We start from the raw sequence: 13,487 nt of genomic DNA on the forward strand, positions 1-13,487 counted from the left end.
GAAAAGCTTCACCTGATGAGTAACACTGACTTCCCTAGGTGCTGAAGGCATAGGAGCTTTGCCACAGGGGAAAGTTGGCAACCTCAGGACCGTGATGACACGTGTAGTCTCTTGGGAAGTAAAACCCCACTGAAATCAGTGGGGATATACTTCCAAGAGAAGAAACACACTCTCTCACACACACAGGTTTCAGTTGCACCAGGTCATGTTGTAGGTTTGCCACCTTTTTTAAACCAACCAGGTTCCTGTGTATTTAAAAGTACCTGCTAGAAGTGTAGCAAGTAGAGTGGTGCGAACAACACCAGGGAATTTCACCAGCTACCAAAAAAATAAATAAATCCCTGTGCGTCTTAAACTTTTTCAGTTGCTAAAGGCACTGGAGCTTTTCCAGAGGAAAAAGTTGGCAACCATTTGTGAACCTTTCTTGCAGAGGAACAACAGCTGGGTTTACAGCATTTAGCAGGTGACACTTAAAAAAAATGTAAAGTTTTTCCTAATGCAATTTAAGTACCCCCCAAAAAAAGAAAACCCATTAAAACAACCCCTGAAGCACAGACATTAATTGCCTATTAATTGCCTCAAATCGAGCCGCTGCTCCAGACACAGCTACAGAATCCAGGGGGGAAGTTGGCAACTCTACTCAAAGCGCAGGAACTTTTTCTCTTTTTCTTTTTTCCAAGGCTAGCATCCCGAGGGACTGGCCTGACCATGCCTGCTTTTTAGCTGTCCGCAATTCCGCGGAGGCTGGCCTAACTTTTTTTAAAAAAGAAAAAAAGTCAGCAGTACCCACAAGAGGAGAAGGAGGGGGGTGTTGTTCTGCAAGCCACTCCTGTCAGAAAGGATTTACGACTTGGAAAAAGAAAAGGGGAAGAGAGCGAGGGAGAGAGAGAGAGAGAGAGAGAGAGAGGGAGGAAAAAACTGACTTGGATATTTCGCAAGAGAGCAGGGCGATTTTTCTCCTCTCTCTCTCTCTCTTCGCAAAGTCTGGGGAGGGTGGGCATCTCAGCTCAAGGCGAGAGTGGCACAGCAAGCACCAATCTGAATTCTCTCTGCGTGGTCCTCTTAACATGACTGCGCCCAGACTTCCATTCTGTCTCTCCGGCGGCGTCAAGGTTCTGGGTTTAAGGTAGCTGCGCTCGCAGGAGTTGCTATGAGTTCCAGAGCCCTGCTCTTCCTTCTCTGGCTTCATGTTGCGCTGGGACAAACCCTCCTTCAAAGAGGTGAGTGAGTGGCTGGCTACTCTTCTGGCTGCTTCTTTACTTCTTTATCTTGTTTTTGTGTGTGGTTTTTTTAAAGAAAAAGGTGCGTTGGGTGTTCTCCAAAGTCAATATTAACTTGAGTTGCTTTCGCACACACAATTGAATTTGTGCGCTTTCTCTCCTAAGAAATGCCAAGGGGAAGAAAGGGTGCATAACTTCTATTATTTATTTGTTTATTGCATTTATATACAGTACCCTCTTTTCCTGCAAGAAGACCAAAGCAGCATGCATGGTTCTTCCCCCCTCCTCATTTATTTTATTTTTCAATATTTTTATACTTTTCAAGTTTATACATTTCACTAATTTTTCAATCATTTGAACATTTCAAAACTTGACTTCCTTCCCCCTCTTTGTGCAGTTCCTTAAATTTATTTTTTAATATCCTCTGCATATCCAAATTAACTCAATTTGCTCATTTATTATTCTACTTTAAATATAGATTCTTATAAAACTGCAGGTTATTACAACATGGTAGGATTATTCCCCCTCCTCATTCAATCCCCACAACAACCCTGTGAAGGAGTTTTAGCTGAGAGGCAGTGACTGGATTCCAGTGAGCTTCAGGTCCGAGTGGGGATTTGAACCCTGATCTCCCAGGTCCTGGGAATTGTAGTTCACCCCTAACAGAACTGCAATTCCCAGCACCCTTCACAAACTACAGTTCCCAGAATTCTTTGGGGGAAGCCATTAACTTTCAATGTGCTATACAGTGGTACCTCGGGTTACATACGCTTCAGGTTACATACACTTCAGGTTAAAGGCTCCACTAACCCAGAAATAGTGCTTCAGGTTAAGAACTTTGCTTCAGGATGAGAACAGAAATTGTGCTCATGCGGCGTGGCGGCAGTGGGAGGCCCCATTAGCTAAAGTGGTGCTTCAGGTTAAGAACAGTTTCAGGTTAAGTACGGACCTCCGGAACGAATTAAGTATTTAACCCAAGGTACCACTGTATTTGTTTATTTCATTTATATCCCATCTTTTTCTCCAAGGAGCTCAAAGTGGCATACGTAGTTCTCCCCCTCCTCATTTGTCCCCCACAACAACCCTGCGAGGTCGGCTGGGCTGAGAGTCTGTGACTGGCTCCCAAAGTCACACTCAGTGAGCTTAATGGCCTAGTGGGGGGATTTGAACCCTGGTCTCCCAGGTCCTGGTCTGACACTCTAACCAATGCACCACACTGCCTCTTCTTGAGACAGCCTCTTCTTATTTTCCTAACGCACACCCTCCTCTCAGTGCACCCATGCTCACAGTTAGGAGTGTAACGGTCTCAGAGAAACCGAGATGAAAAGATGCTGTCCGTTATTTACGCAGCGCCGGCCACATGCGCACATGTGCAGAGAGTCACATAGGCAAACAAACAAACAACAAATCTCTGCCCCAGTGAACTTACAGTCTCTGCTTCCTTGGTTCCCACCACCAGAGGAATGCAGGCCAATGCAGTGACGTGTATTTTACAACTTTGTTTTGGTGGGTGAGCATTAAGAGGGTTGTGTCTCGATGGGAGACTCAAGGATGCTTCCAGAGACTTGATGCTATTTTGCAGGTGTGCTTTCATCACGTCTCGGGAAATTTAGGCTGTGCCATGAAAGTTGCTTTGGTATTTCCCCACCAAAACGGAATTTATTTATTTTATTTTTGCAATAAGGAAAGTGATGGGGAGATGTGTGTTAAGGTTTCTCGAGGCAACACTGTTGAACCCCTCTGCAAACATATCTGGAAAGAACGCTTGGTAAATCACCAAGGGAATCTGACCGGCAAGTTTTCTGCAAGTGAATCGGGCTGAATTCTCAGTCAACAGGTCGTTCCGAAGCACTAAGGTGCCTTTTAACAAGCAGTTTCTGAACATTTGGCAAAGTCCCTTTCAGTTAGTCCAAGCCAAACAGTTTGCTGCCGGACAATAAGTCCCATCTGCTGAATTTGACATGGCCACATGTTGTTTTGTGGGTAAACCACCGACAGCACCACAGCTACTGGTAAACAAGACATCCCTGCTGGGATGGTTCCTGCTAGGAATTATAGCCAGTGTGGTGTAGAGGTTAGACTGCCGGACTAGGACCTGGGAGACCAGGGATCGATTCCCCACTCAGCTGGGAAGGTTGGGCCAGTCATGATCTCTCAGCCTAGTCTACTCCACAGGGCTGTTGTGAGGATAAAATGGGGGGGGGGAGAACCCCAGGCACCGCTTTGCACTCATTGGAGGAATGATGAGCTATAGAACTATTGAATCAAAATAAATTAGGAGACATCGAGAATCATAGAATTGTAAAGTTTGAAGGGACTCCAAGGTTCACCTAATCCAGTGTTTCCCAACCTTTTTTGGGCAAAGGCACACTTGTTTCATGAAAAAAATCTCGAGGCACACCACCATTAGAAAATGTTTAAAAAATTAACTCTGTGCCTATATTGACTATATATAAAGTAACTCTTTTTAATAGGCATCAAATAAACACAAAGAAAGTATTTTATAATTACTTTATTATGAAATAGGAAGTACCATATTTTTCGTCCCATAGGACGCTCCGTCCCATAGGACGCACCTACTTTTTTGGGGGGGGGGAAATAAAGGGGGGGAAAATTCCTTTATTTCCCCCCCAAAACCAGGTCGGGGAACAGTGGGATGGCGGTGCTGCGCCTCCCCGCTGTCCCCCGAGCTTGTGGGGCTGGCCCATGTCTGCCTGGCGCGAGGGGCGTTCTGCTTCAGGGCGCCCCGCGCGTCGGGCGGCAGGCTACAGTCCACAGCATGGGGAACCCTCTGTTTCAGGGCGCCCCACACCCCCCCGGGTGCGCAAGGCTGGCCAACACCAGCGCGGAGCACGGGGCGTCCTCCGTAGGGCGCCCCGTGCTCCGTGCTGCCGGCTTCCGCCCGCAAGCCTTGCGCTCCTGGGGGGAGATCCCCCGAGTGCGCAAGGCTTGCCAACACGAGCGCGGAGCACGGGGCGTCCTCCGAAGGGCGCCCCGTGCTCCGCGCTGCCAGCTGCTGCCCGCAAGCCTTGCGCTCCCGAGGGGACATCCCCCGGTGCGCAAGGCTGGCCAACACCAGCGCGGAGCACGGGGCGTCCTCCGAAGGGCGCCCCGTGCTCCGCGCTGCCAGCTGCCGCCCACAAGCCTTGCGCTCCCGGGGGGAGATCCCCCGGTGCGCAAGACTTGCCAACACCAGCGCGGAGCACGGAATGGCCTCCGAAGGGCGCCCCGTGCTCCGCGCTGCCAGCTGCCGCTCACAAGCCTTGCGCTCCCGGGGGGAGATCCCCCGGGTGCGCAAGGCTTGCCGACACCAGCGCGGAGCACGGGGTGTCCTCCGAAGGGCGCCCCATGCTCCGTGCTGCCAGCTGCCGCCCGCAAGCCTTGCGCTCCTGGGGGGAGATCCCCCGGGTGCGCAAGGCTGGCCAACAGCAGCGCGGAGCACGGGGCGGCCTCCAAAGGGCGCCCCGTGCTCCGTGCTGCCGGCTTCCACCCGCAAGCCTTGCGCTCTCGGGGGGAGATCCCCCAGGTGCGCAAGGCTGGCCAACACCAGCGCGGAGCACGGGGCGTCCTCCAAAGGGCGCGCAAGGCTTGCCGACACCAGCGCGGAGCACGGGGCGGCCGGCCGAAGCGAGCGGCGATGGGATGTGGGAGGGAGGGAGCTCGCTGCCCCGCGTGTGCTCGCCGCCGCCGCCCCGCCTCTCGCCGCCCGCCTCCCTCCCACGGCACACCAGGCAACGTCTCGCGGCACACTAGTGTGCCGCGGAACACCGGTTGGGAAACACTGACCTAATCCAACCCCCTGTGATTCACGACTGCTTGAAAACGTAAAGAGAATAATATCAATAATAATAAATGTTGTTAATAATACATCTAAATCATAATAATGGGTTGTAGTCCTGCTGGGAGTAGACTACAGTGGTACCTCGGGTTACATACGCTTCAGGTTACATACGCTTCAGGTTACACACTCTGCTAACCCAGAAATAGTGCTTCAGGTTAAAAACTTTGCTTCAGGATAAGAACAGAAATTGGGCTCCGGCGGCACGGCGGCAGCAGGAGGCCCCATTAGCTAAAGTGGTGCTTCAGGTTAAGAACAGTTTCAGGTTAAGAACAGACCTCCGGAATGAATTAAGTACTTAACCCCAGGTACCACTGTAATTGAAATTAAGGAACCTTAGTTAGTAAGGACCATTGATTTCTATGTGACTGAAGCTGATCTCAAACTGACCTCAAACTGATTTTAAATAGTATGGCTTGTATTCTTCTGGTCCTAGTCAGAGTAAACCCATTGAAATTAATAGCCATGACTCACTTAAGTCTGTTGATTTCAGAAGGGTTTGTTCAGACACTGGATACAACCCATGTAGGAATAATGTAATCATGTAATAAAAATAAAACAGAAGGAGACTCTGCAGGTGGTGGTGGGGATTGAGAACAACTCGTTGAACGTGCAAAGTTGGACAGGAGAAGTTCCTGCTAACTCTTACCATTTAGAGAGGGCTTTTTAATTTGGCATTCTATGCATTTTGTTCTCAAAGACTTTGAGGCTACTCAGCGCTATTTTTCTGGGAAAAGAGGTGCTGGAACCCATCAGGAACACCTCCCTTGCTCTTTTAGAATGGCAGTGGCTCCCACCTGAGAGGTGCAGGAACTGAGTTCCTGTGAGTTCCGGCCGACAAAAAGCCCTGGGGCCGCCACCCTCTTGGTGCAGAAAGTCATCCTCACTGGCCCCTACTCTATAAAAAGCATTATTCAGAATCGCAGTTTGGACAACCTGCTGAGGGAGATAACAGCACAATAAAATTCAAAACAGTCACAATTAATTGCGCAATTATTCAGAATCTACCGGTATTTAAAACTATTTAGTTTAATGAATTCAGCCAAATTGAGGGACTTGATCCAGTGATACATGCTTTCCAAAGTCTGATAGTCGTTTACACCTCCAATGCCCCCCTGCCACCCACTTGCCTTTTAGCTGCCCCCTAAATAACCCCACTGCCCCCCCGGCAGGTAGTACTGCCCCCTTTGGGAAACACTTCCCCCCCCTCTAATTTTTTTAATTCATTTTATAACACAACTAAACAACACAAACAGAAAAACAAACAATACAAACAAATTCTTTTCTTATCCTTATTTTTTCTAAACATTGTTAGGTGGGCTTCCCCAAGTCCCCCCATCTGATTTTCATTTTACCTCATCTTTAGTAGTTTACATATATCATAATTTTTAACCATTTTTTTATCACGCTTACTTTTACCATAAAATCTTCACATTTTATCACTTACAAATAATACTATTTTAAAATACACTATCTTCTACTTCTAACCCTACAGCCTATATCCACTTCCAAAGCTAGTCTAAGATTTAAATATTAGCATATTCTTTCAAATGTTCTTTAAACTTCTTCCAATCTTCTTCCACCATCTCTTCTCTCTGGTCTCAGAGTCTCCCAGTCAGTTTGGCAAGTTCCATATAGTTCATCATCTTCATCTGCCATCCTTTGATAGTTGGTAAATCTTGTTTCTTCCAATTCTTTGCTAGTAATATTCTCGCAGCTGTTGTGGCATGCAGAAAAAAGTAACATCCCCTCCCACCCCGGGAAAGAGTTCTTGATAAATAAACATGTGGTCATTTAACTGGAGATAGCAAGGAATGAACTGACCTTGGGGCCTTCCTTTTCCAAAGCATGGGCTCTATCACTCAGCAAAATCCTTCAAAGGGGTCTAAAAGGTCCTCAGATTTATCAGAGACTGACCTGGAGGTTGTGACCCTGATACAAGGCAGGTCAGTTTTGCACACAAAGCAACACTGGTTCTAATATGCAGCCAGACCCTTTTTGTGCAGTGTGGAAATTCAACTTATTTTGCAACCGGTGATGCAAATCACAAGGAACTCGGTTGTGTACTTAAAGCAGACGTTGCCAATCTGGTGCGTTCCAGATATTGAGGAGTACAGTTCCCAAAAGGTTTTTCTGCTCTCTTGCAAATCTTGGGGGCTGTTAGCAACACCACTTAAATTACCCAGACAGTGCCCAGAGAGAAAAGAAATCCTGACAACGATTTACTGAGGAAACTGAACAAAAACAATATATAAATAATATATTATTATTATTATTATTATTATTATTATTATTATTATTATTATTATTAGGTGCCTCGTAAACTGAGCTGCTTCTGTGCTTGTTTTCTGACACCCAAGAGGGGATGGAGCTCACAGCTCTGGCGCTGTGCCGGGATTCCTCCCGCCTCTGGCTGCCCACATTGCTGTTGCATTGTTGATTGCCCTCTGCCACCCATTTGCCTGCTATTATGGAAACGCAGAGCACTGGGCTGACGCAGCTGTGTTTTGCAACAGAAACCCTTGGCCGGGCAGTACATTACACATAAAGAGAGAGGGAGAGAGACAAAACTGAGTTGCTGCACCAAAACCATAAGGGCTAAACAAGACTTCTGTAGCAGCAGCTTATGTGAGTGGAATTGACTGCAGGGTTTTTGTTATGTAAACGTCAGCTGCTGGGGAAGACTGAGCACCCTCAAGACTATAGGGGTGGGTGGATGAAGAGGGTTGAATTTAACTCTTCATTTCCTTTACATGGTCACAACAAATATCACCTCTCCAAAGCTAATGTCTGCACTTTTTCCCACATGCTCAAAAGGCAGGCAGCAGGTCATGGAGACAATTGATATTGTTGCTCCCTGGCAGGTAGAGAGATCTGCTCAGATTTCCTCAGGACTACTTCTGTGGCATGGTGGTTTATAGCGCTGGACTAAGTCCTGGGTTCAAATCCCCCACCTAGCTGGGTGACCTCAGGCCAGTTGCGATCCCTCAACCTAAACTACCTCACAGGGTTGTTGTGAGGATAAAATGGGGGAGTGGTGGGAACCATGTACACCACCCTTGAGCTGGCTGTACGCAAGGCAGGATGAAAATGTAATAATAAAAATAATAATTAAAAAGATTACAGGAAAAAGCAACACATTCCTGTAGCTAATGTTGTGTCTGGATGTCAACTAGAGAAGCCACCCGTCTAAGGTCCACTTTTAAAGTGGTATCATACCACTATGAAAAGTCATGGCTTCCCCTCAAAGAATCCTGGGAATTGTAGTTTGTTAAGGGTGCTGAGAGTTCTTAGGAGATCCCTATTCTCCTCTCAGAGCTACAGTTCCCAGAGTGGCTTAACAATCAGTCCCTCTGTGAATTGCAGTAGTGTGAGGGGATTGGTGGGGGGAGGGGTATCCTGACCAACATAAATGAGAAAACAAGGGATGAGTAGAGCCCTCCATGTCTTATTGAGCTTTGATGGGTGCCTGGATATCTGCAGCTTGTTTTTCCCCGGGCACTGGCAACCCATGCTATGTCACTGAACAAGAGTCCTGCTGGATCAGAACAAGTCTCCATCTCCTCCCAGTATCCTGTTTCCCACAGTGGCTTCCACAAAAGAGGCCACAAAGGCAGCCACTCTCTCCTGCTGTTGTTCTCCAGCCATCGGCATTCGGAGATAGACTGCCATTGAACATGCAGGATCTATTTAGCCATCCCTGGCTCACAGCCAGAGGTGCACTTTTCATCCTCTGTGCTTTTCTTCCTCTGCTCAATCTCGGCCGCTTTTGCCACGCATCGCAAAAGGGAGGCCCACAAGTGGATAAATTATTGCTCCATCCGCCTCGCTCTTTCAGATCAGCTGGCAGCATCGGATCAGATCTGGCTCCGCTATGAGATAGTTGTCAGCATCAAGCATCATTAGAACAGACCCAGCTGCTTCTGTTTGGGGGGCTTTTTGGAAAACCCGACCGTTCCTTCTGGCAAGGCTGAACTCCAGGACTGGGATCGTAAAGCACAGCTCCAAAAAACACCAAGAGCCAATTGGCTCCAGGCGCACTTCGCAGAGCAAAAGACCGCTTTGCCCCCTCTCTATATTATTATGGGGAATGTGACGGTTTAATTGGCAGCCAGCATCCTGGAATCATAAAGCTGCAAAGAGATGGAAAGCCAAGACATTAATGAAGTGGGCTTTTCATCCTCCAGAATATCCCCAAATTAGGCCCGTATAGCAGCTTCTAGTCAGCAAGTCTGGGCTTCCAACCCTATAAAAAAGAAAAGGAAAAGGAGCCACAGAACAGCTCATCTCCCCCAACTGGGGTCTGTTTTGCTTACAGCATGTTTACATGGACAGATGTACCACTGCACCAGCTGCAGTGCATCTGCTTTGCATGCAGAAGGGCGCGGGTTCAATCCCTGCCATCTCCAGGTAGGGACTAGGAATGGTCCCCTCTCTCAACGTCCGAAGAGCTCCTGCCTGTCCGTGTCGACAATACTGAGCTATCTGTGCGATGTTGGCTACGACTTGCCGTGTTAACCCACAGACACCTTCGTTCAGTAGATGAATCAATTAACCCACTAAGCCTTGCGGAATTGGTCAAACGATCTTTCATCCATCCTGGTTTTTAAAGCATGTCATTGTATTGATCGGGGAAGTGATGGAGGTTTGAGGTAGCTTTGGATACGACAGAACAGGAGCGGGCCACCTTTTATAGACAGGGGGCTACATTCCCTTCCAGACAACCTTCCAGGGGCCATTCACCGCTGGTGGGTGGGGCCAGAGGAACAAGTGGGCGGGGCAGTAAATCTCAATGAAGGCTGGTTTCTACGCACCCCTCTTTCTATCCTTGCAAGCAAGCAAGAGGCATTTAAGGACATGTCCCAAGCACTCAAGTGGGGAAGCAAGGCCGTACCGTAAGTGGTGGGCCACGGGGAGAGTTCTGAGGGCCAGACAGAAAGCCCTAGAGGGCCAAACGTGGCCTGAGGTTCCTCTTCCCTCTGACAGAACACAAATTTGAATTGTTTTTGAGTCACCGCTTCAAACAGACCCTGCCTTCCAGCAGGCAGAGGTGGCTGCAATAGCCCGAGGCAAGGAAGAAACAACACCTTCTGAGGTTCCACGATGGGATATCAGGCAGTTTTGTTTTCTGTTCTTCCTCCTCCTCTCCCTACTGCTCCCTGCGGTGCTTTGTCACGTAGCTGGTATGCCTCCCTCCCCATCCTTTGATGATTAAGAGACCCAACCTGGAAAGAGGTTAATTAAATGGCTAGGTGGGGCAGCTTCCATTGCCTGAGGAGGGTGTGCCATTAACCGGGGTGGGGTGAAGAACAGCATTGCAGTGATCCCAAGACAGCTGTGCTTTGGGGGTCAGTATTAGGAAGAACTTTCTGGTGGTGAAAGCTGCTCCACAGTGGAGCAGATTCCTTCGGACGCTGGTGAACGCTCCTCCATTGGAGCTATTTTAACAGAGTTTGTAGGGCCACCTGTCAGGGATTATTTATCTGTGATTCCTGCATCGCAGGGGGTTGGACTCGATGGCCCTTGGTGTCTCTTCCAACTCCATGATTCTGTGAATGGGCTTTTCTTTATTCCAAATGAAAGCTCTTCACCTAGAGCAGCCTTTGTGAGCCTGGTGGCTTCCAGGTGATTTGGGACCTCAATGCCCATTACAGTGGTACCTCGGGTTAAGAACTTAATTCGTTCCAGATGTCCGTTCTTAACCTGAAACTGTTCTTAACCTGAAGCACCACTTTAGCTTATGGGGCCTCCCACTGTCGCTGTGCCGCCGTTGTGCGATTTCTGTTCTCATCCTGAAGCAAAGTTCTTAACCCGAGGTACTATTTCTGGGTTAGCGCAGTTTGTAACCTGAAGCGTATGTAGCCCAAGGTACCACTGTAGACCCCTAGGCTCCTCTGTAGATTAGAGAGGCAGAACCTGAAGAGAAACTCTTTGGTGGAGAATTTGTTCTAGCTGGTTTCGCCTGCATTCAGCGAATCTGCTCTGGGTAGGGCTAGCATTCATTGGACACAAACCACTGCCTCCAACATTGCTTGGATCCTGCTTGGTTGGGGCTTGGTTGGAGACTACGTGGGGCTGCTCTTGAGACTGACCCAGAAACTCCATCGGTGGAGAATGCTGCAGTGAGACTCCTTACGGGGTCCTTGCTGTGGGATCACATTCACCCGGTGCTATACCAGCTGCACTGGCTCCCGGTGGGGTACAGGATCAGGTTTAAGGTGCTGGTTTTAACCTTTAAAGCCCTATACGGCCTAGGACCCTCGTACCTACGGGACTGTTTCTCCTGGTATGTTCCACGGAGGACCTTACGGTCTTCAAATAAAAACATCTTGGAGATCCCGGGCCACAGGGAGGTTAGGCTGGCCTCAACCAGAGCCAGGGCTTTTTCGGCTGTGGCTCCAATCTGGTGGAACGCTCTGTCACAAGAGACTAGGGCCCTGCGGGACTTGACATCTTTCCGCAGGGCCTGCAAGACAGAGCTGTTCCACCAGGCCTTTGGCCAAGGCACAGTCTGACCCCCTCCTTCTGTAATCCTCATAGAACTCTAGCCCAATGGTTGCCATTACAGTGGTGCCTCGCAAGACGAAATTAATTCGTTCTGCGAGTTTCTTCGTCTTGTGGATTTTTCGTCTTGCGGAGCGTGGATGCACCCTGGTATTAACGGTTGTAAGAAAAAGGAAACAAACTCGCAAGACGTTTCGTCTTATGAAGCAAGCCCATAGGGAAAATCGTCTTGTGAAGCAACTCAAAAAACGAAAAAACCTTTCGTCTTGCGCGTTTTTCGTCTTGCGAGGCATTCGTCTTGCGAGGTACCACTGTAATTTGATTTTAGAATGAGTTGATTTTAGAATGCATTTCAATTAATTGATTGTGATTTTATGTAAATTGTGTTACTTTTATTGTTGTTAGCCACTCCGAGCCCGGCTTCTGCTGGGGAGGGCAGGATATAAATAAAATATCATCATTATCATCATCATCATCATTATTTGGTTGGCCACTGTGAGAACAGGATGCATGGCTTGATCCAGCAGAGCTCGTCATATGTTCTTATGAAATTGGAAAGAGAGCAAAGCCATTGCTGGTCTCTTAAGTAGAACAGATGAACAGGGCCTGCTTCCCTTTAGTTTCTCTGCTGCCAAGCCTGATGGAATAGCTGCTGGTATGGACACATTCTAAACACGCAAAAGATTGTGATGATTTAAAGCTAAAACCAGCACTTTAAATTTTGCTGGGAAACTGATAGCTAGCAAATGCAGATCTTATAAGACCAGGGCAATGTGATTTGATATTTAGACCTCATGTAACAACGTGCTGGCTGCATTCTTGACCAAGTTGACATTTCCAGGCTACTTTTCAAGGCAGCCCCACAAGAAAGCAGAGAGATCTTATCTTTGAAAGGTCAGTCACACGGTCTGAAGAAAGATCGGGGCGGCTGGGAAGGCAGGGAGTGCAGGCAGGTTGCAAACTGGGTCAAACTTTCAGCAATGGGTGGTGCAGAGGAATGGAATTTTGGGCTCAGGGAATGGAGGCACCCCCTGGCCTCTCTTTCCAGATCTTGGGACTCCCCACAAGCGATGCTCTTTGCCAGTCTCCTCAAGTGCTTTCCACCTGGCTGGAATCTCTTTTGAACCACAAAGATGTCCCTTGCTTGCTAGTATGAAGGATGTGTAGCAGTTGTGTAGCAGCTTCTGACTTAAGCATGGTCTACCATACAAGGCAAGGGCGGAGAAGAAATTCAGTTCCGTTCACACTGAAAACTGAATCTCTCAAATTCACACTTTCCGGAATAATTTATGCACAGCCCTCCTTCAAAATTCTCACCCATCTGAATTTTGTGACCCAATTCTCCAACCGAACGATGTTTCTAAAGGTGCATCTATCAAGGGAAGGCGTGCAGAATTATGAAGATATTAGTGAAAATAACTGAGAGAAGGGAATTCTTTCAGGGGAAATTGCTTGCAAAAAGGTGTACATGAATCAAAGCCACCTCTAAAAATGTGTTCATTGGGCAAAATCTGCATGAAAATTGCTGTAAGAATATGGAGAACTGAATTTAAGATTGGAAGAAAATGAGAAAGTGGGAAAACTGAAGCCAAAAGATCCTTCCATCCCTTGTACAAAAAAAAGAGTTGCATTTGTAGTTGCTCCACCCACGTTTGCCTCAGGCCCCTCCCACCATGGACGTGTGACATAACAGTGGACGGTGTCCCAAGAGGGTCACCCCCTGCTTCCACTTGTGAAAGGTTGAAGGGTATATCGCATTTCTCTTTCCCCCTTTCTTCAGGTGCATTTTTTCCCTCTCGTAGTTTCTCCATCAAATGTAATTTAAGGTCCCTGAGAGAGTCTGAGGTTTTCTTTACAGCTGCATATGACCAACCATCCATTTCACAACTGTGGTCAGTTTCCTTCATCTTCCTCTTCCCACCACA

General features: G+C 47.9%; 1 protein-coding gene across 1 annotated transcript in view; it reads left to right on the forward strand.

Moving 5' to 3' along the window:
• Nucleotides 1-852: 852 nt before the first annotated feature.
• VWA1 (von Willebrand factor A domain containing 1) overlaps nt 853-13,487 on the forward strand; it is a 39,538-nt gene continuing 26,903 nt past the window's right edge. The window contains exon 1 of the mRNA XM_083752683.1: nt 853-1,220. Coding sequence (XP_083608809.1) covers nt 1,151-1,220 — 70 coding nt within the window. The 5' untranslated portion in view covers nt 853-1,150. The remainder of the gene's footprint in view (nt 1,221-13,487) is intronic.

This window comes from Podarcis gaigeae (genome assembly GCF_964106915.1).
Source record: "Podarcis gaigeae genome assembly, chromosome: 8".
Lineage (NCBI taxonomy): Eukaryota > Metazoa > Chordata > Lepidosauria > Squamata > Lacertidae > Podarcis > Podarcis gaigeae.